Source organism: Phalacrocorax aristotelis, chromosome 4 (genome assembly GCF_949628215.1).
Source record: "Phalacrocorax aristotelis chromosome 4, bGulAri2.1, whole genome shotgun sequence".
Lineage (NCBI taxonomy): Eukaryota > Metazoa > Chordata > Aves > Suliformes > Phalacrocoracidae > Phalacrocorax > Phalacrocorax aristotelis.
In genome coordinates, this window is record NC_134279.1 from 20,214,185 (window position 1) to 20,237,672 (window position 23,488).

Sequence of the window (23,488 nt, forward strand, 5' to 3'; positions counted from 1 at the left end):
ATTTTGGGAATTACATGACAAGTTAAGTCCTGGAGATAATTCAGCAAAATGTGACTTGCTGAGACAGTCAGTGTGTCAGATTTCATATTTCACAAGTAACAGTAGAGTTCTCTTTTCGTTGTCTGTGAGACATGAGGTGGAAAGATGGCAAGGGGAAGACGTCTAAGTGCCAGACCTGTTGACCATATTTCTTCCATGTCATTTCTTCCTATTTGTTTCTTGTTACGAAGTTTTCTGTAAAGTCATTTTGAAACCAGGTGGGCTCTGTGAGTTTTGCAGGATAATGAAAGCCAAAGGAGGCAGCAATCGCACTGGGGCTGAGGAGGATCCTGGGTTAATCTTTAGCGATGGATCTACTTTAGTATGTGACTGGCAGCATGTAGAGGGTCAGGCAATTATCTTGAGAAAGAAGGCTGCTGGCCATGGCTTTGAATGAGAGTTTTGAGCCGTTGAATAGAGACATGAATCTCTGAAGCAGTCTTGGGAAGATGCTTCCCATGTTGGAGTCTGCAAGCTTTTATCTGTGATACAGGACATGTGTCTGATACCTCGTCCTGATGAGGTGCTTCATTCTGCACAAGGCACGAGGCAATCCGCTCCCTGCAAAGGTGATAGCTAGTAAGGCCATGAATAGAGAAGCACTTACTGTAATTTTTCTTCCACAGCATCTATAGTCATTTACTTTGTCAGGAACAGACAAGCAATGCTTTCCATGCTACTGTGCTTTCTTCTGAACGAGTATCACCATCTCCACAAGATCACTGCATCTGTTATGCTTAACTCCTTCCAGTCCAGAACTGAATGCTGCAGCCTTGCTAATGAGATTGAGATTTATGATTGTAAATCTCTAAGCCTCACTTTAAACATTTAAACGATTGTAACGCATCTTATCTTTTAAGGAAAAGCATGCCTTTCATTCAAATGGAAGAATCCTTTGAAAGTATGACTTTACAAGATATTCCTTTTCTTTCAAAAACTAAATTATTCTCATTTGCATGTAAGTAATGAAATTGTCTATTTAAGACAGATAAGAGAAAGCAAACATGAAAACAAGCAGATCAAAGATGTACATGAGTCTTTAATCTTGTCCTTTCCCCTTGAAGAATGTCCAAAAAAGAATTCATTAGTTTCATTAGTTTAAGTAATAATAATGACGAAAAGGAATCACAAGCAGTTCCTGAAGCAGGACATAATGGCTCTTGTCTTGCTGTATGTTATCTGCCCATCTTTGATTTACATTAAAGAAACAAATAGCTGGCAAGAGATGTTTCCAGCTCTCGTCCGATCCCTTTTATTAAGGGAGACTGCAAGAAAAATGTACCACAGAAAAGATGTTGTGTAACTACATCATCTATACTCCCTCATGTGCAATAATTAGTTATGCTGGAAAGATCATATGTAAATCTCTCATGATAGCCAAGATCATTTTCACCTGTTGAGCCAGATCTGAAATTGCTCTCTGCTTTCAGTATTGCATGCATGTTGTCACTCTTCCACGTCTTTCCAATCCAATAACCTTACTCTATAAATTTAATTCAGTGATTTTAATTGAATCTGAAGAACAAAGTGGTAACTTATTAATTGTATCTGTATGGTGATTAGGTCTGAATTTACAAACTACATCCAGCTTCCTTCCATTTTTGGCTTCATGCTCTCACCCCTTCCAGCTGGAAACCCTTTCCCCTGACAGGCCCCTCTGAACTCCGGCACAGATGGTGCTCCCGGCCCAAAAAGTTGAATGTCTTCTGAGTCACCAAAGCTCCTTCGTCTCCCTCCTATTTAACAGCACATGGCTGGAAACATGGATGGGAAGGGGAGGTGAAGAGAAGATTTTAAATCATTTGTTGGTGGCAAATTGAGATGCACTGCATGAACTCTTATAAAACTGACAAGAAGACATTGGAGTAGGTGTTGCTGCATGAAATGGTATGAGAAAGGCATGAAAAACTGGAGAGAGCCCAGAGGAGGGTCACTAGTACAGTCTGGGAACAGGAGCACGCAACATCTGAGGAGAAGCAGGGGGAGCTTGCTGGGAGGGGAGAAGAGGAGGAGGAAGGGCTCTGCTTGGAGCCTGCAGCCGCATAGCGGGTAGTTGGAGAGGACGCCGAGTCAGACACTTCTCGGAGGTGCGCAGAGAAAGGACAAGGGTAACGGGCACAAATTACAACAGGGGAAATTCCGATTTTATGTTTAAAAAAAAAAAAAAGCAGCACTGGAACAAATTATCCACAGAGGTTGTGAAATCTCCCTTCCTGGAGATATTCAGAACTTGACCGGACACAGCTCTGACTTTGGAGTTGACCCAGCGTTGAGCAGCGGGTGGGAGTATATGACCTCTCAAAGACCTTTCAGCCTGCGAATCTGTCTCCAGATCGCCTTGTTGTTGGGTTAGCACAAGTGAGCAGCCAAGTCCTTGGAGCACTGATAGAGGCACGAGCTCAGTAGCACAGGGTGCAGAGGTAGCTCTGCCAAGCGGTGATTGTATGAACTTCCCCATATTGTTCTTAGCCTCTTGCAAGAGGCAGGCATCTCCATTGTGCTGGTTTTGGCTGAGAAGGGGTTAATTCTCCTCACTGTGGGGGTCGGCTACCTTTCCAGCTTCCCGCGCTCTGCCGCGTGGCGGGGGGGGGGGCGGGGCTGGGAGGGGCAGGGCCATGGCGGGGGCGGCTGACCCCGACTGGCCAATGGCAGGTTCATTCCGTACCATGTGACACCGTGACCAGTATATTGGGGGGGGGGGGGGGGGGGCAGTGGCAGCGCGGGGGCGGCGGGCGGCTGCGGCGCGTGCGGTTTGTTCCGGCGGTTCGTTCCCCCTCTGCCCTCCCTTCCCCCCTCCCCCAGGCTTTGCGCCTCTCGTTGTTCTCCTTTACATTGCATTTCTGTTGTTGTTTCTTTTAATTTTCATTATTAAACTGTTCTTATCCCAACCCACGAGCGTTACCCTTCTGATTCTCGCCCCCATCTACCGGCGGGGGAGTGAGCGAGCGGCTGTGTGGGGCTGAGCTGCCGCTAAACCACGACACCCAACGTGGGGCTCAAGGGTTGGAGATAATAACAGCTTCTGGTCACAGCACCATGTTGTCCTTTTTGCAGTTGGTGTTAAAAATCGGTGTTGGTTTGCTTAGTCTGCTGTGTTCTGCTGTGATTAGTAATGTTTTGCCTACAAGATTTGTTATACAAACATTCGTTTTCAGCTTTATCTGGTATTTGGGGTTTTTGCTGAAACCGTTACTGTACTTCGGATACCACCTTGTTGAGGCAATTAGCAATTATACCTCCTCCTCTGAGAGATTTTATATGTAGGAAATACAGAATAGTACCTTTGCAACTTTGTTCTATGATGTCTCTGCCTCTATTACAACAACCTTTTTGTATCTTGAACATCCTTGGGTGGTTAAAGTGCACTTATTGTTAGTTTTTGGGCATGTTGTTTTGGTTTTGACTAAGCAACTTAAGAATATCACCCAGAAATCTGCCACAAGGCTTGATAGTTACGAGTGGCAGGGCATGTGGGATAGCATGGGCAAATACCTAGGGCAGTGGGCACCCCCAGTGTTTTGGAGTTTCACCCCCGAACAAGTGCAGGATCCTAAAAAACTAGTAGAATATTTGGAGAAAGTATGTTGTTACGCTGGGAACTCCAGAGAGACACAGATAACTGCAACATGCTGGGGTCTGGCCCATGCATACCGAGCCCTGCTCAACAGTATTCAGTGCCCCCAGGGGGAAGAGAATGTCTCTGGATTGAAATGCAAAGTGACTGGCACTGTAGACAATCCAGCCCTGACAACAGGCACTGCAGCCACTCAAACCCCCACGACAAGTACTGGAGCTGGCTCAGAAAATAAACCCGTACGAGTATCAGTTGCCCCCATACACAAGACAAAATACTGGAAGCGGCCATCAACTCGTTTAGAATGAGATGATGAAAAAGCAGGGCCATCGCGGGGAGAGGAGGGAGAAGTAATAAATGAAAGAGACCACCTGATCCCTGTCCTTCAGCGAGTTGCGAGATATGCGAAAAGATTATAGCCATCGTTCAGGTGAACACATTGTCACCTGGCTGCTCCGATGCTGGGATAATGGGGCCAGTAGCCTGGAACTAGAGGGAAAAGAAGCCAAACAATTGGGATCCCTTTCTGGGGAAGGGGGCGTTGACAAAGCAATTGGGAAAAAACCACAAGCCCTCAGCCTCTGGAGGCGACTCCTGTCTGGAGTGAAGGAAAGGTATCCCTTTAAAGAAGATGTTACATATCGTCCAGGAAAATGGACAACTATGGAGAAAGGCATCCAGTATCTAAGGGAATTAGCTGTGTTCGAGGTGATTTATGGTGACCTGGACGATCAACGGTCATCCAAAGATCCAGATGAAGCCGAGTGCACAAGACCCATGTGGTGGAAATTTGTATGGAGCGCACTGTCTTCGCATGCAAACTCATTGGCAGTGATGTCCTGGAAAGATGACAAGACACCAACGGTGGCGGAGGTGATTGATAGACTTCAGGATTACGAAACAAATATCTCTTACTCACTCGTCTCTGCTGTGGAGAAACTATCCCAAGAGGTCCAGCAACTCAAAGAAGATCTGTCCTACTCCCCACCTCGACAGAGTAGTGTCTCAGCTGTTAGGAATAAGTGTCCTTTGGCTCACAGAAGGGGATACACACCACGGGCCACCCTATGATTCTACCTGCGTGACCACGGAGGGGACATGATGAGGTGGGACGGCAAGCCTACCTCAACCCTACAGGCACGAGTGCATGAACTGCAAGGAAGAACAGTCACTCAGGGAGGCTCTTCCAGGAAAGCTGCTGCTCCAGTTTCCAGCGAGCAAGTCCCCAGACAGAGGAGTAGAAGCGCAGATTTTATTTCTAAGTGTAATAGAGGGACTCCTGATTCACATTTACAGGAAGTGAGTTGTGACTGCCATGATCAGGACTAGGGGGGCCCTGCCTCCAGCCGGGTGGAGGAAAGGGATAACCGGGCTTACTGGACTGTGTGGATCCGATGGCCTGGCACGTCCGACCCACAGGAGTATTAAGCTTTAGTGGACACCAGCGCACAGTGCACCTTAATGCCATCAAACTATATAGGGGCAGAACCCATCAGCATTGCTGGAGTGACAGGGGGATCCCAAGAGCTAACTGTATTGGAGGCCGAAGTGAGCCTAACTGGCAATGAGTGGCAGAAGCACCCCATTGTGACTGGCCCAGAGGCTCCGTGCATCCTTGGCATAGACTACCTCAGGAGAGGGTATTTCAAGGACCCAAAAGGGTACAAGTGGGCTTTTGGTGTAGCTGCCTTGGAGACGGAGGAAACTAAACAGCTGTCTACCTTGCCTGGCCTCTCGAAGGACCCTTCTGTAGTGGGGTTGCTGAAGGTCGAAGAACAACAGGTGCCAATCGCCACCATAACAGTGCACCGGCGGCAATATCACACCGACAGAGACTCTCTGATCCCCATCCATAAACTCATTCACCAACTGAGGAGCCAAGGAGTCATCAGTAAGACCCACTCACCCTTTAACAGTCCCATATGGCCAGTCCGGAAGTCTAATGGAGAGTGGAGACTAACAGTAGACTATCGTGGCCTGAACGAAGTCACTCCACCGTTGAGTGCTGCTGTGCCAGACATGCTAGAACTTCAATACAAACTGGAGTCAAAGGCAGCCAAGTGGTATGCCACAGCTGATATTGCTAATGCATTCTTCTCAATCCCTCTGGCAGCAGAGTGCAGGCCACAGTTTGCTTTCACTTGGAGGGGCGTCCAGTACACCTGGAATCGACTGCCCCGGGGTGGAAACACAGTCCTACCACTTGCCATGGACTGATTCAGACTGTACTGGAACAGGGAGAAGCTCCAGAACACCTTCAATACATTGATGACATCATTGTGTGGGGCAACACAGCGGAAGAAGTTTTTGAGAAAGGAGAGAAAATAGTCCAAATCCTTCTGAAAGCTGGTTTTGCCATAAAACAAAGTAAGGTGAAGGGACCCGCACGAGAAATCCAGTTCTTAGGAATCAAATGGCAAGATGGTCGTCGTCAGATCCAAATGGATGTGATCAACAAAATAGCAGCCATGTCTCCACCAACTAGCAAAAAGGAAACACAAGCTTTCTTGGGCGTTGTGGGTTTTTGGAGAATGCATATTCCACACTACAGTCTGATCGTGAGCCCTCTCTATCAAGTGACCCGGAAAAAGAATGATTTCAAATGGGGCCCTGAGCAACGACAAGCCTTTGAACAGATTAAACGAGAAATAGTCCATGCAGTAGCTCTTGGGCCAGTCCGGGCAGGACAAGATATAAAAAATGTGCTCTACACCGCAGCCGGGGAGAATGGCCCTACCTGGAGCCTCTGGCAGAAAGCGCCTGGGGAGACCCGAGGTCGACCCCTAGGGTTTTGGAGTCAGGGATAGAGAGGGTCCGAAGCCCGCTATACTCCAACTGAAAAAGAGATATCGGCAGCATTTGAAGGGGTTTGAGCTGCTTCAGAAGTGGTTGGTACTGAAGCACAGTTGCTCCTGGCACCCCGACTGCCAGTGCTGGGCTGGATGTTCAAAGGAAACATCCCCTCTACACACCATGCAACTGATGCTATGTGGAGTAAATGGGTTGCACTGATCACCCAGCGGGCTCGAGTAGGAAACCCCAGTCGCCCAGGAATCTTGGAAGTGATTATGGACTGGCCAGAAGGCAAAGATTTTGGATTATCACCAGAGGAGGAGGTGACACGTGCTGAAGAAGCCCCACTGTATAACAAACTGCCAGAAGATGAGAAGCAATATGCCCTGTTCACTGATGGGTCCTGTCGCCTTGTGGGAAAGCACCGGAGATGGAAGGCTGCTGTATGGAGTCCTATACGACAAGTAGCAGAAACTGCTGAAGGAGAAGGTGAATCGAGCCAGTTTGCAGAGGTAAAGGCCATCCAGCTGTCCTTAGACATCGCTGAATGGGAAAAGTGGCCAGTGCTCTATCTCTATACTGACTCCTGGATGGTGGCAAATGCCTTGTGGGGCTGGCTGCAGCAATGGAAGCAAAGCAACTGGCAGCGCAGAGGCAAACCCATCTGGGCTGCCACACTGTGGCAAGATATTGCTGCCCGGGTAGAGAACCTGGTTGCAAAAGTACGTCATGTGGATGCCCACGTCCCCAAGAGTCGGACCACTGAAGAACATCGAAACAACCAACAGGTGGATCAGGCTGCTAAGATTGAAGTGGCTGAGGTGGATCTGGACTGGCAGCATAAGGGTGAACTATTTCTAGCTCGGTGGGCCCATGACGCCTCAGGCCATCAAGGGAGAGATGCAACATACAGGTGGGCTCGTGATCAAGGGGTGGACTTGACCATGGACGCTATTGCGCAGGTTATCCACGAATGCGAAACGTGCGCTGCAATCAAGGAAGCGAAGCGGGTAAAGCCTCTGTGGTATGGGGGACGATGGCTGAAATATGGGGAGGCCTGGCAAATTGACTATATCACACTCCCACAGACCCGCCAAGGCAAGTGCTTACAATGGTAGAAACAACGACTGGCTGGCTGGAAACATATCCTGTCCCCCACGCCACTGCCCGGAACACTATCCTGGGTCTCGAAAAACAAGTCCTGTGGTGACATGGTACCCCAGAGAGAATTGAGTCAGACAATGGGACTCATTTCTGAAATAACCTCATAGACACCTGGGCCGAAGAGCACGGCACTGAGTGGGTGTATCACATCCCCTATCACGCACCAGCCTCTGGGAAGATTGAACAGTACAATGGACTGTTAAAAACTACACTGAGAGCAATGGGGGGTGGGACATTCAAGCACTGGGATACACATTTAGCAAAAGCCACGTGGTTAGTCAACACGAGGGGATCTGCCAACCGAGCTGGCCCTGCCCAGTCAGAAATCCTACATACTGTGGAAGGGGATAGAGTCCCTGTAGTGCACGCAAAAAGTATGCTGGGCAAAACAGTCTGGGTTCTTCCTGCCTCAGGCAAAGGCAAACCCATTCGTGGGATTGCTTTTGCTCGAGGACCTGGGTGCACTTGGTGGGTGATGCAGGAGGATGGAGAAATCCGATGTGTGCCTCAAGGGGATTTGATTTTGGGTGAAAACAGTCAATGAACTGAATGGCACAATGTGAACTGCTATATAATACTGTGTGTCACCTCTGTGTTGTATCAATGATATCAGAGTACGAGCCTCCCAACCCATGGAAGATCAACTATGAAACAAGCCGTGCCGCAGTGATGGAACGATGACTGACTCGGTATGCAGCAACCCAACACCACACACCATCTCTCCCACCCGGAAAGACTGATACAACAGATGGAGCCCAGAGTCATGGACTGGGTGAACTCAATGGACATTTTTATGGACATTTTACAGGGAAGGTCCATGAACTAAGGGAATGATGTCTGTGTATTATGTTAAAGGATGGGAAGGGGAGGGGTGGTGGTTGGTAAGGTTGTATTGCATCGTATGGGACCTGGGCATGGTGTAAATGGTATGGAATAAGGGGTGGAGAATGTGCTGGTTTTGGCTGAGAAAGGGTTAATTCTCCTCCCTGTGGGGGTCGGCTACCTTTCCAGCTTCCCGCGCTCTGCCACGTGGCGGGGGGGGGGGGCGGGGCGGGGGGGGGCAGGGCCATGGTGGGGGCGGCTGACCCCGACTGGCCAATGGCAGGTTCATTCCATACCATGTGACACCGTGACCAGTATATGGAGGGGGGGCAGTTGCAGCTCGGGAGCGGCGGCGGGTCGGCGGGCGGCTGCGGCGCGTGCTGTTTGTTTTGGCGGTTCGTTCCCCCTCTGCCCTCCCTTCCCCCCTCCCCCGGGGCTTTGCGCCTCTTGTTGTTCTCCTTTACATTGCATTTCTGTTGTTGTTTCTTTTAATTTTCATTATTAAACTGTTCTTATCCCAACCCACGAGCGTTACCCTTCTGATTCTCTCCCCCATCTACCGGCGGGGGAGTGAGCGAGCGGCTGTGTGGGGCTGAGCTGCTGGCTAAACCACGACATCCATCTTCAGCATTTGAGAACAGGGTGTTTTGCATCAGGCTGTTACTACATACTTCAGTCCTGAGTGGCTGTGACCCTTGCCAGCACAGTAACAGTGTTTTGGAAATATGGGAGAACAGTCAGAAACATGAAGCGGTAAGCACTTCATGGTCCATTGGAGGAGAAGGTAGAAAAGCAAAATCAAGCACATGGTTATGTATGGATAGGATGTTACTGCAGGACTATATAGTGCTTAGTGCTTTACCTGTAAGAAACTGCAGATGCTTTCGCCTTATTTGCTCCTATAAAGTGCGCAACTCTGTATTGCAGGAAAAGAGAACAGCAGAGAAGATTATTCATGGTTTTCATGGTTAACAAATTAACAGCTCACTTTCAGCACTTACATCTTGCTGATCATCATGAACTAGTTCTGGAACAACGTAAGAATAAAGACCACCTGAATCTTAAGTCCAGTGTTCGCTCTGCTTGGTAGCCCAGGTCTCATTTAATACTGTATTGTTTACAAGTGTCATTTAAAAAAAGAGAGGGAAGAAGTACTCAAGTAGTGGATTTGTTTGCATACATTGCTACTCACTGGAATAGTAAAGGTGCTGTAGTGTAGCATCATGATGGGCTCACACGCAGTCTCTGCTGAAACTCCATTCGAGTAGCTTTGCCTCATCGGCCGTGGGTTACCAGTGAGCCTAGAATTCCTACGGTGCCCTTATTATGAATAACAGCATGGCTGACCTCATCTGTTTATACAGCACTGTCCTGTTTCACGTACAGTCACTTCAGATTATTAAGAAGCCTAGGGAGAAAAGGTGATGATTTCTGCATGAAGAGATACTCTTTGCTTAAGAGCAAATTTTCTATTACAGCGCCGGCTTGGAGATGCTGCAAAGAAAGCAATCAGCAAGCTGCAAGTCAGAACAATCAGGAAAGGTGATAAGGTAATTTTTCAAATTGCTCATTACCAAATGAAACTCTGTACTGAGGATTCCTTCAGACCACTGGGACAATGAGGCAGAACAGAAATGCAATTGCTTATTTAGCTACTATGTGTCCTTCAGATGGGAGAGGAATACTGATAAGCAGTTTATGGATGGAATGGAGTAGAGAGAGAAGGTAATTCTGTGAAGATGCAGAAAATCCTGAAAGTTAAAACATGCTAATTAAATCTGCATGCTTCCCAGGGCAAGTTTCCAGCTGGAAACACGTTGGAAAATCTGACTTGCTTGTCTTGAAATGCAGTATTGGATTTGCAGCACGTATCAGTAACGGTTTTACTTTGTCACACAGGCTCTTGCATGAAGAGATTAGCTGACAAAATCAAAAAATGAAAATGATGAATGTTCTCTTTCCTGTAGGAAACTGAGCCAGACTTTGATAACTGTGCTGTTTGTATTGAAGGCTACAAGCCCAATGATGTTGTCAGAATTTTGCCTTGCAGGTAAGTCGAATGTTGAAGGTGCTTTTAGCTCTGATAGTCTCTCTACTTCAAGACAGGCTCTGTTCTCACAGTATCATGCCGATGAGATTACCTGAGAGCTTGGGGAAGAAAGGGTGAGTTAATCATTTTGATTTATTCAAAGTCTGTCTGTAAAGATATCTGAAATGTCTCTTTATTCGACTTGAAGTGAAAGTAGTAATGGTGTTGATAACCTGGATTTGGGATGATAGTCAGAAATTTTGTCTGACCTGGACCTATTATGAAGTCTTCAGTAGGATTTTTAAACTAAATGTTTTGATTCCTCTGTTTTGCTCACTGGTTTTGTATCAGTCCAGAATAACCCCCTTAGAATAATTTGCCCCTGACTTCAAGGTGTGTCCTGGGCCCAGCAGCCAGGGATAGAGCAGTCTCCTGCTCCCAATGGGGCCACTTCTTTTGCTGTCCTAGGCCATGTCCAGGTGCTGAGAAAGAGGTGACTTCTATTAAAAAAAAAAAAAAAAAAAGGCCATAAAAAGAGATATGCTGAGTAGAAACAATAAAGCAAAGAGGGCATGTGACAAAGGCAACATATCTATTGGTGCCAGGAAAATATTCCCAGACATGTGGGATATGGAGGGGACAAAAGAGCTTTTGGGCTTGTTCTTGCTCTTTTCTCCCCCTCGTGTGAACGTGCCCCATGCAGCACATACACTTGCAGTGATGTGACACAGGAGCGCAGCCTCTTGCCACCCGTAACAGCTGTATTCATCTCTCTGTGCCATTGTATTGTCATCTGCGAAATGTTAGCTAATGAAGGATTTCTCTAAGGAAATCCATTTTTTTAAGAAATTTCCTAGGAACAGTGGTTCCCCTAGGAGAGCAAGAGCATCTGTTTGATTTCCCTAGAAATAGGAATCTCAAGTGCGGTACATGCAGAGCACAGATTTTGGTTTTTTTAAATAGAGTTTCTTCTCCTGCAGGCATGTTCACTGGCTTGAGAAACTGAAATATTTGTTTCTTTTCCTGCTATATTGTTCCCTACTAGATATCTGAATGTTACAAGCTGTCCATTTCTGTTCGTTCACGTGACTTATTTTATCTGTTTACTGACATCACTAAATGGCAAACAAAAAGCACCAGATTAATCATAAATTTGACCTACTGTAAATCCCTCACAATGACAAATTGCATGTGAACTCTTTTTTTTCTATGAACAGACACAAATGCATCACTTCATGAAGCAGAAATACAGAAAAATGAAAAATTAACAGAAAGTCTGGACCTTGATTTGACATCAAGCCTGTTTTCCTAGAAGCTTAATAAAGCATGGAAATTTTGCATGATTGAGACAGGCAGTTTTTGGAAGTAGTTATACAACAGCAAAAAATATGTCCAAGCTCTAGCTTTCACTTGTGTCTCGCCTCATAATTCAATGAGGTTCCAGTCAGACTTTGTCATCCACAGCGTTGAGTCAAGCAATGAATAGGAAACACATAGTTAACAGGTGATGTTCAGTTCTTGGCTGACTTAGAAGGTCGCCTACAAAATGACTCATGCTAAAAGGTTAGCAGCAGCAGAACTGTCTTGTAAAATACTCACAGTTTGAGCCTCAGCAGTTTCGAATTATAAAAACTCAAAGAGCTTTCTCAAGCAGCCACTTCACAAACCCTGGCTTTGCCATTACACAAATTGTGAGGGCGATATTTTACACATTCACATGGGTTTGGACTTCCAAAACAGGAAATGCTAGTCATGATTCTTTCTGCGGTTGTCAGTCTCGGCTCCTTATCGAAAAAAAAAGAAAAAAAAGAAAAAAAAGAAAAGATTAATTTCTTTCTCTGTTAAGTGAGTAGGAGGGTGTTATGTCTTGATAAAGACCTACAGACTCTAGATTTCTTCCTCCAGCATCCTCAGTTAAACTCTGCGCAGTTTCTAGTAGGGGAACCTCATTAGACTGCTGTTTAACAAGAGGCTGGCATTTCACCAAGTCTCACAGAAGCCAGCACCATATGACACCGGTGCTGGCTGACCTTAGCGTTTCTATCCAGGAGGTGCTCAAGATGTAGAACTTTTTACCTGCAAAGCCCAATACACCCCGAGAGCTGCACATGCAAGATGCTGCTTTGTACTGCAGGCAGTACAGGGGAAACCACTCCTAGCAGGCACGCTATATAAAGCCCTGTATATCCTGAGATTTCTTTTAAGGCTGGTGGAGCCTGAATCTCCTAAGAAATTGGTTCCAAAAGTCCACCAACCATTATTGCAGTGGATGACCTCTGAAGTCCTGTAGATAGATGTTTACTAGTACTTATGCTGTTTCCCCAAATGTCTTGTCTTTTCTGTTGGCAGAAAGCTGGCACTGGGAGAGCCTGTTGTTACATGTCCTGCTCCGGAGGGCTAGGAGGAGAATTCCAGTTCACTGGTGCTTCTTCCAGTCTGTCCTCTTTAGCCAGCTCCCACAGCTGACTGTATTAATAAACTTCACTCTACAGAACATTTTAAATAAATAATGACTGACAGTTGATAAAAAAAAGTGTTGACTTGCAGCTGGTTTTATGTTTAATGGTAGCAAACATCACTGAAGTTATCTTTGAGGGCACTGACATGACATCAAATGTAACCAAGTACATTGTTCCCAGAGTGACGTCTCTTGTTACAGCCCTAGTTCCTTCTGCTTGTCCTCCGTCTCTAGCTTCAAAATGCCTTCGTCTTTTCTGCTCTGGCTTTGGGAAGTTACTGGTGCTGCTGCTCCCAGTGCGTGCCTTCTACTAACTTTACTAAACTTCTACAGAGAGACAAGACAATTCTTTCAAATTCATCTCTACTGAGTTCTTCATAAGCTCTTTCCTATGGTCATTTCATTTCTGTCACCAGTAAACACACTCTCTGACCCCAATCCAGCTTGTTCCTTTCCTCTGAACCTTCAATTCATGAACAACAGTGATTTCAGAGACTGCTTCACTCCTCACCAAAAACCTTCTCAGTCCTCTGCTTCAGCCCTACGTCTAATCCAGGCAATTGATGCTTTTACTCGGGGTCCCTAGGGATGTACCTCTCTTCCTGCTTTTGCCTCTTCTTCTCTTAGCTCACGTTTTTCTGAGAAAAATTACACGACTGCTGGGTTTGTGCAGTTTGCAAAGCTGGAACTAGGAGTAGAAGGTGGGAGGAGAACAGTTTCCCTTAACCTGGGAAAAAAAGCTTCTAAAAATTGTTGGTAAGATGAAAGCTTTGCAATAGTTTTGCAACAATCAAATTATTATTATAATTTGGGGCTGAGACCGAAATGGAATTTTTTTTCCTTGTATGATTAAAATTGCAGCTTTAAAGAAAAAAAAAAACATTTCAAACAAAAGTAATCTCCAGTTGAAAAACATGAAGTGCTATTTAGATAGTAGTAAATTAAATGCTCTGGGATTTTGAGGTTCTTTTTCTTTCTTTGTGCTCTCTGAGCTTTACACAGCCGCATGCAGTGGCAGTCGCGGAAGTGTGCAGGAGGGATCCCAGGAGGCCACCACCTCTGGAACGGCACAGGGGTACTGGCTGTGCACATGTCGTTCTGGGGAGGTTTTTTCCAACACATTCTGCAGTCTCCTGGGATGAAAACTCTGCAAATTCCCCTGATAATTTATTGCAGTGCTTTACTACCCTGACTGGGGTGAAGTTTTTTTATTGTGTAACCTGGATCTCACTTGCTGCAGTTTAAACACACCACTGTGCCTTTTATCCCTAGGAGAGGTGAAGAACAGTTGTTTCCTTTCTCCTTATGGAAGCCTTTGTTTTGTATGAGGATTGTTACGACATCTCCTCTCGCCTTCCTCTCTCTCAACTAATCTATTACAGTTCTTTTGAGAAACTTCTCAACCCATCCAAATCAACATAGTTTTGCAATGCATGTGGTTGCACACAACAGAAAAAAAAAACATTTTTTATTTCTAGCTCTGACTTTGATTGTCAAAGCCATGTCCCGAGCCTGTGCTTGAAACACCTCTCTTACTGTCTCCCTGTATGGGTCATTACTTCTGAACTCATCCATGATGCCTCTACCCTCTCTTTCCTTTTAAAACTTGCATCGGTCAGAACTGCAGAGGCAGTTTTGTTGCAGTTGACCTTTTTACATCTTTATCTTACCATGTGACAGTGAAATATTGCAGTTGCTGTCTCATCTTACTTTGTTGTGACCCTTATTTTGCCTGAATTAGGATGATAAACCTATCAGGACATCAAACAATTCACAGTTTGTTGAAAGCCATAAGCACGTATATAGTGCTGTAGCTAATAACGAATAAAATACACTTTCAAATCCAAATCCACAAACCTGCCACCTCACTTCTCTGCAGAAACGTTTACATGTTCAAAAATAGATATTATGAGCGTTCTAATCATATAATGTGGTACAGAAATTCAAAAATGCAAATCTCTATCTGATTTTCAATAATATCCATTTTTTCTGTAAATTTCTGTCCAATAATCAAGTATTTCTGTTGTACATATTAAAACTGAAATTAATAGAGCCATCATACACTGTGCTGATTTAGTATTGAGAAGTGCAAAGTGACATGATCTGTCATGTATTTAAATTACGCAGCATTGGTAGGATTTCTTTTAGAATATTGGTTTTTGAGGCCAGCTTTAGGAACACTAAACTTCAGGTTTCAAAGTCTTTAAGACATGAAAGTTCCAAGCTTTTGGTGATTAACAAACATTATGAAATGCTGTAATATGAACCACAGCTTGACTGAGGCTTGCAAAGCTTGAACTTGAAAACAAAAGGAGACTTTCTAGTCTGTGGTAAAATGGCTTGATAGAAGTTACGTATTTTTTTATCTGAAACAGATTTTGGAAATCTGGGGTTTTTTTTCAAGAGAATAATAAATATCCCAGATTTTGTAAATGTACTGATTATTTTGGCACAAATGTGCACCAGATGTTTGGTGTTAAACATACTTGTTTATTAATTTGAGTCTGTAATTAAAGAAAAACAATCAAGAATTTCATAGTTATTTCAAATAGCTGAAAAGCAAGGCATTGACTTTCAGTACCCTCCATGAATTAACACACCCAAGGAATTCTGTTGGTTAGACCTCTAAATGTAAAACTACACATGCCTGCGGACTGTACGTTTATGCTTCCACCTATTCAGAATTGTTGCCTGATGATGTGCCAAATATGTCCCCCCGAGTTAAAAGGAAGAGGCTGAAATTTGGTGCATTGTGTTTTCCCCAGTAAAGCAAGTCTTGTTTGGAAGAAGGGTTGTGCACTTCAGTAGCCTTAGTAAAGTAGTGGTTTAAACTTCAAGTATGGTGATACTTCATTTGTGTTAATCATGTTGACATACAGGATCAGATGAGGTTTGACAAAGTTTGGTATTACAGCCAACTGATATAATTAGACTAGGTCGAACTTCCAAGAACAGATTTGCCCTTTCCCATACTTGTGTGAAGTTAGACCGAGTATGGGAATGTGATAATTTGCCAGGTAGCTTTGTTTCACAAAGGACCCGTTTCTTCTAGAAGTAGTGAGAAAAGGCATTGCAGTGAAAAGAATAAGATTCTGAGATTTCACACAGTTTTGGCTTTGAATTTCTAGTGTTATTCAGGACTGAAGCCAGCTAGTAAGCTAGCCGGCTAGTATGTGGGCTGATAGCGTGTTAGTGAGAGCCAGGGTTGCGAATGGATATTGGTGAAGTGCACCTCAATATCTTCCATCAAGTTGAAAGACGATGCGTACCTTGTTGTGTGAGAGAGCCACGACACAATACAGCAGCCAGCCCATTCGACTGAATATGTACCACTTAATGCACCAAAATTACTTTAAATATTTAAGTGATTCTGGCTTTCTCAGAGGTTGCATTTCCTCATGGAGGCTGGTATGTGCCCTGCTCCAGGCAGAGCCTTGGGCAGCTGTGAGCTTTGTGAGCTGTGGGTTTGTATGGCTGTGCTGCACGAGCAATACACGTGGGGCAGTGACAGCACAGGGACACGCAGGCTGGCGACTGCTTAAAGGTAAAAGTTCAAGCAGACTGAAATGGGACTTTCAGGCTCTGCCAAGTAAAATGTGGGACACCTGTTGCAAGCCTTAGAAAGTAAATTCAGAGCTGATCTGTGTGGTGTTTCAAAACAAGCAAATTAGCCTTTATGTGCACCTTTTGGAGCAAGACTGTGTGTGTATACTGAGCCTCATGTTTCAGAGTAAAATACCCTCTTTCAATTTTGCTGAAGTCATTATTATTATTAAGATAATTTATGCAGTTGGACTAAGGTCCCTTTCAGCTGAACTATTCTATTCAATTAATTGATTAAAAAAGATTTTTAGGGAGGCAAGTCAATGTTGTTTCCTACATGCCAGTATAATTTCTGAGGCTATGTGCCTGGTAGGAAACTTTCCTCCTTTTCTTCAGAGGGATTGGGGCTGAACAAACTTCACTGCCTTGGACTGAACCCCGACTCCTACTTGGCCTACTCAACAGCGTTTCTTAAATCCTGAGCCCCACATACCTGCGTTTTGTAATGTGTGTTCTCTGTGGCCACAGGGTAGCAGAATATGCTCACAAGAGAGAATACAATCTCTCAGTCAGGTACATGCACTAAATACCTCTACATTCAATCTCAGTTTGCGTCAGGTGAAGTTAGACCAGAAGCTTTCAGTTCCTCCACTTGGAAAATGTCTAAGAGGAGTAGCCCACAGCAGCCACAGGGCTCAGATAGTTGCTTAGTGGCCACTTCGGACTGAGGACAGGATTAGCAACAACCCCTTTAGGGCTGGAACTCACTCTGATGGGTGACTTCTAAAGAGCAGGAAATTCAGGGAGAATGTTTTAAAAAGCATCATCCCATTTTTTTCTATTTAAATGAAAAATAGCTCTTTCTTTTTTTTTAATTTGCTTTATTTCCTTATGCCTGCATCCTAAAAAATACCAGACCCCCGATGGCTTCACATTTAAATTATATGTTTGGTTTGTCCGTAAAACCATCAGGAAATACTAATGTGATTTTTGTCTTTACCAGCAAGCAGGTTTTGTTTACTGACAGCCTTTAACATTTAAAGAATATGGGTTTTGCTGATGCATTTTGTGTATTTTTCCTAATTCTCTAACTACGTACTTGTCTTTTTTCCAAACTCCATTGAGAAACACTGTGCACATGTGCTTGAGATGTTGCAGAAATCATTTTAGTCTTGAGTGCATAGGATCCAGTTTTGCAGTCCTTGCAGAGGTCACAAACCCTGATCATTTGAAATACTCTTACTTTAGTGAATTGAGAAGCAGGGTGTGGTACTGTGTGGTAAATTGTGCCATGGTGAATTTGAATTAAAGTTTCCTGATTTTCCTTGCAGGCATCTTTTCCACAAGTCCTGTGTAGACCCCTGGCTGCTAGACCATCGTACCTGCCCGATGTGTAAAATGAATATTCTAAAAGCTCTAGGGATCCCGGTAAGCACGTCGCAGAGCAGCCGGTCGGGACAGAAGGGAAACACCAGCTACTTGGGTATATCCCTAGCCCTTTGCCTGACTGTTCCCATCCCACTCTTCTTGACATTTTATTGATTTTTTAATTATTTATTAAGGGGAGTACAAGCTGAAATGTCTGACTCTACCTCTCTCCTGCACCCCACTTTTATTAGCAAGGAAGAGTGTGTGTATGGGGGCTGGTTGGGTGTCGGGGTTTGTGTGTCTGTAGTTGCCTGTTTTGTGGAGCAGAGGATTGTTTACTGGTGTTTTGGTGGATTTCTAGATTCTTTCACATGGCTTTTGTTTGTGTTTTAAATCAGGACCGGATTTATGTTTTTTAATCATGCTCTCAGTTCAAATCACAAAGCAGAAGGTCTGTAAATAGAACTTTCCCTGCTGTACTAGTTGAGGACAACTAATTGCTCATTCTGGGGAGCCAAATCTTTTTTTCTGTCAGATTTCTCTTAAAATCTATCTGTAGCAAGCTCTGTACTCCTAATTCCAATTAGGGAGCATTTTTCCCGGTAACTAAGCATGTGGCAGACCACATGACATACAAGAAATTGTTAAGCTCTTTGTTATTTGGAACATTCAGATGTGGTTAGAAGCTGCCAAAGCAATTGATCTTTTTAGGTTTCATGTTTACATTCAGATAGTGCATGTGCTGCCTGCCATACAGTCTCCTAACTGCAGCTATTGCAGAGATCAGGGGCTTCACCAGGAAGAAGTGAGTTACTCTCTCACACTGTGCAAGGCTTGCCGCATGGTAGTGAAGTTCAATACTGAAACACCACCAGTTGGTGCGTTAACAGGTGCTGTAATACCCTCCCCAATTACAGATGGTGACATGCCAGCTCACATATGAAAAAGATATATAAAGTAAAATAGCTCATATGAACATATATGGGGAGCTGATGCAGCCATTCCCCAAGAGTTCCTTTTCATGGAGACTAGGAAGCCAAGCAGGTTGATGCAGAAGAGGTTCCACAGCCAGTGATGAAGTAACTGTTTGCTGAAGGAGGCAGATATGTTAATCAATCATAGACTCATAGAATGCTCTGGGTTGGAAAGGACCTTTAGAGGTCATCTAGTCCAACCCCCCTGCGGTGAGCAGGGACAACTAGATCAGGTTGCTCAGAGCCACGTCCAACCTGACCCTCAGTGTTTCCAGGGATGGGGTATCTACCACCTCCCTGGGCAACCTGTTCTAGTGTTTCACCACCCTCACTGCAAAAAGATTTCTTCCTTATATTCAGTCGAAATCTACCCTCCTTTAGTTTAAACCATTGCCCCTTGTCGTTCCACAACAAGCCTTGCTTAAAAAGATTGCCCCCTTCTTTCCTATAGTCCCCCTTTAAGAACTAGAAGGACGCAATAAGGTCTCCCCGCAGCCTTCTTTTCTCCAGGCTGAACAACCCCAACTCTTTCAGTCTGTCCTCATAGGAGAGGTGCTCCAGCCCTCGGATCATTTTTGTGTCCCTCTTCTGGACCTGCTCCAACAGGTCCATGTCCTTCCTGTGCTGAGGGCTCCGGAGCTGGAGACAGTACTCAGGTGAGGTCTCACTGTAACGGAGTAGAGGGGCAGAATCAGCTCCCTCGACCTGCTGGCCACACTTCTTTTGACGCAGCCCAGGATACAGTTGGCCTCCTGGGCTGCAAGCACACATTGTTGGCTCATGTCCAGCTTTTCATCCACCAGTACCCCCAAGTCCTTCTCTGCAGGGCTGCTCTCAATCCCTTCATCCCCAAACCTACATTGATATTGGGGGTTGCCCCAACCCAGGTGCAGGACCCTGCACTTGGCCTTGTTGAACCTCATGAGGCTCTCACAGGCCCACATCTCCAGCTTATCCAGGTTAATCAATCTAATATAATCAAAGCTGAAAACATGCAATGGGAAAAATGAAGTAGAGCATTGTAGTTAGGGTAACATGTCATTACAGTTGGGCTACTTTTTCTGCTAAGCGTATATATTATCTTTAGAATATTAAAAGATGATACAACTGTTAAATCAGTATTTGAGATGTCTGGAAAGGCCAGAAGGAAGGCTGGCTCTGCCATTCAGCATCTCTGCGCCTAGGCTTAAATACAGAAATGTTACCCCCGGTTTTATGTCTCAGTTCACAGGCCTGCCAGTGAGCAGTTACCCAGAATTTTGACACCTCTTCTCCATACCCAGTATATTGTTCTATGGCTTTCTTCTGCATCATGCGGGACCACATGATTTCTGCCCTCGCACTGGTCCATTCCCCTTTTTGCCCGAGGATTTCATTAACACGTTCTTCATCCAGCTTCATAATCAGGGGATATAGGCAAATCAGACCTCCACTTTTTGGAGGCCTGCAGTGAGATGTTAAGGTCTTTCCAGAATGTGTAGTAGCATTAGTATTTACATCCAGAATACTGCTCTCACTGACTTCACTGATAGTGGCTGAAGGCTAAGCATGTCCACAGGCTGCCTGAGGCTGGGTGCATCGAGGGGGAAGGAAAACATGCCCAGAGGCCATGTGTAAAGGTTTTGGTTTATATGACTGGCTTTTAGTACATACGAAGAGCTCTGTAGTGGCAGGTATAGAACCTAATTGCCAGGAGTAATTAAAAGCGCTATTCTGTTTCCTCAGCAATCTTTTCTATTCTCACAGCTTCCTGTCTCATTCTCTCTGTACCATGAGGCAGTAGAGGAAATCCATCCTGCTCCCCTCACTGAGAGCTTTTCACATGGAGCTTCTGTGGAAATAATTGTACTGGGCATGTAATTAAAAATACTGCTGTAACTAATATAAACAACTGGGTCAAATTAAGATTTCAGAATCAGTGTTAGTGCTGGTCTGTCTTAACATTAAAAATCAAGTGCTTGGATGTTTACATTCCACTAGCAAAGTTTGTTTAGAGGATTTTATTGTATGAATTTCTGTAAAATTTCCCTAGTTTGTTCTAAGACAACAAACTGAAAACAGCCCACTCTATCCTTTGGAGGAAGCGTACTGGCTCCCACCGGCACTGATCATCGCTTAGGCTCATGAAGGGAGAACTGCATGCTAGAGCCTTACCCTCGAGGTGGCTTACAGTAGGAGCTGTTGTCCATAGGAACTGGGAGCAAATGGTAGCCTTCGTGTCAGGGGTTTCCTCTGGCAGACAGCAAAGGAAGTGGGAGTCTAAGAGCATCTGGTAGCTTGGGGGTTAAAAATTCCTATACTGCTATCAGTTGCTCCTCTTCCTCTGTTTTCTCTGCCTTCTCTTTCTAAAATATGCCTTAGCTCCTGCTTCTCCCTCTCCTATCTCATGCCCTTCCCGGCTTCTCCTCTGTATAACCCCTCCTGCCCAACCTTCATCCTTTAAAGCGCCTGCCCCGGTGTCACTGCTCATGCTCCCTGCTCAGTTCTTCTCAGGACCTGTTCTCCACCCACACAGAAACTGTGCATCCTCACCCTTCTTGCTGTCCAGCACCAGCTGAGGGGTGCCCCGGATGGGTATCATTCCTGTAGGGCCCTTTCTGGTGCCACCATGAGCTTGCAGGCACTGTGCAAAGCCCTCTTCTCTTTAGAGAGTGTAGTTGTTCTTCCCAAATAAGCCACCAGTCTCTATCAGCACATGTGAACTGATATATTCCGAGGTTTGTAGCTTAGCCAGATGTCAGTAGGCTGTTGTGGGAAAGGACATTTCCCTGGGAGGAGCTGTAAAGCTCTACGGTTTCTCAATGAGAGGTGGCAAACATTTCTGTAGAACCACATTGATGAGTCTTGATGAGCCATCTCAGCTGAAATTTCCACACATGGAAAAGCAGCCTTAGGCAGGCAGCAGTCTCTGATGGGACACTTGAGCGCAAATTTGCCAAAGTCCTTTTGCAGGCTTTTACAATGGGAGGAATGAGGAAATCTGATCACAGGCAGTGCTAATGTTTTTTTTTTTTTTCCTGCCAGCTGCATGTTCGTCCTATGGTTGTTATTAAAGAGCTGGCTTGCATGACTGTGGATATATTGTGCTTCATTTAGCAGGAAGACTCGGGATTTTTTCCAGGAAATGAGTGGTTAAAATCCAAATATCTAACTGCTTCAATTCAGTTCACATCTAAACTCTCCATTTACTTTGCAACAGAGACTTCAAATACTATCTGCACTAAAACCAGATTCCCCAGGCTACCGTGAGGCACCAAAATGACTGCACTCATTTTCACGGTAGCCGAGCACCCTAGCATCCTCACTTTTCACCATGGCTCTCTGCAGCTCCAGAGGATTATTAACTAACTATTTATCAGCAAACAGTTGGCATATCCTTTTCCACTGTCCCTTCGCTGGTGAATCCAGCTGAGGCTCTACCTCTTTTGGCGGTAATATTGGAAGTGAATTATCAGTGAAAGTGTCCATCACTTTCAAAGAGCTATAGTGCTATTGGGATGATCATATCACGTAAAATAGTTTCCCTCTGCTTCTCCCCCTTTTCTGCAAATATCTGCTGGATATGCAGACAGCTGCATTTTTGGCAGCAGATTGGATGACTTGAAGCTATTCACTAAGAGCCTTAGCCAAGCCCTCAGAAGTCAATACAAAGCTTTCCCTTGACTTTAGTGGAATTGTGCCCTCAAAGCACTTACATGCAGGGAATGAGTGAAACCAATATAATTAAACTTAGAGGATGTATCTGGGTCACTCTGACAGCAAAACCCATAATGTATTTTTTTCAATCAGTATTTCATATCATTAGTTTTATAGTATGCTGCTTAGTTTGGGATATTTTTCCCAATAAAAATGATTCAGGAGTAAAGGGATTAATTATATCAAGCAATGCTGGTTTTGCATCTTTAATGTTTGGTTTGGCTTTCAATTATAATCCCCCATTTTTAAAGGTTTAAAAGTTAGTGATAAAATTCCATTCTAGGAATAACTGGAATCAGAGCAAAGGACAGACAACTGATGCCCTGGTCAGTTTCCTAGAGTAGAAAATAAAAACCAGGCTTTTTTCTTTAAGATACACTGCCATCAAAGCCAATTTTAAGTTAAAAATGAAATTCTGAAAGCATTTGTCATAATAGCTAAGGGTGAGGGAAAGAGCGATAGATCTAAGGAATAATTTTGGATTCAGGTCCTTACAGATAAATGGTTGAAATTTAACTTAGAAAAGTACAGGTTTAGTGAGTTTCATTAAAGCCTGGTACAGCTGAATGTGCCATTATGCCAGTTCTGAGGAGCTCTTGCTGCTTGTGGATTAGACTGGAGCCAGACAACAACAATTCTAATTTTTATCCACAAACTGAAGTTTGAGATACAAGTCACCTGAGGGTTGTTTAAAATGCCTGCCTTTTTCATTAGGCACATTTGTTAAAAAATATTTATGAGATGGCAACAGTTAGACAGGGGATGTATGGGAAAAGAGAAAACATGCTAAGTTCCTGGTTCTGCAAAAAATGTAAGCATATGGTAACCTTCTATGCCTGAGTTCAAAGGGATTACTCTTGCGCTTAAAGCTACGTCTCTGTTTAAGTCTTTGCAGTATCAGATTTTACTTAGTTTCTGGGTGCCTGCTGTTAGAGATAGGCAGGTAGTGAGATTTTCAAAAATGCCTTGGCAAGTGAGACAACTAAGCATAGCAAAAATCAGATCCACAGAGCAGAGTACCACTCCTC

The 23,488-nt window shown here is 44.6% G+C and overlaps 1 protein-coding gene across 3 annotated transcripts in view; it reads left to right on the forward strand.

The window, feature by feature from the left end:
- Nucleotides 1–23,488, forward strand: part of RNF150 (ring finger protein 150) — a 133,959-nt gene that overhangs the window by 75,824 nt on the left and 34,647 nt on the right. For 2 of the 3 annotated variants that reach the window (XM_075090512.1, XM_075090513.1), the window contains exons 3-5: nucleotides 9,871–9,942; nucleotides 10,360–10,442; nucleotides 17,754–17,850. In XM_075090512.1, coding sequence (XP_074946613.1) covers nucleotides 9,871–9,942; nucleotides 10,360–10,442; nucleotides 17,754–17,850 — 252 coding nt within the window. Of the gene's footprint in view, nucleotides 1–9,870; nucleotides 9,943–10,359; nucleotides 10,443–17,753; nucleotides 17,906–23,488 lie in introns of all 3 variants that reach the window. The other variant, XM_075090514.1, reaches the window with a different exon arrangement.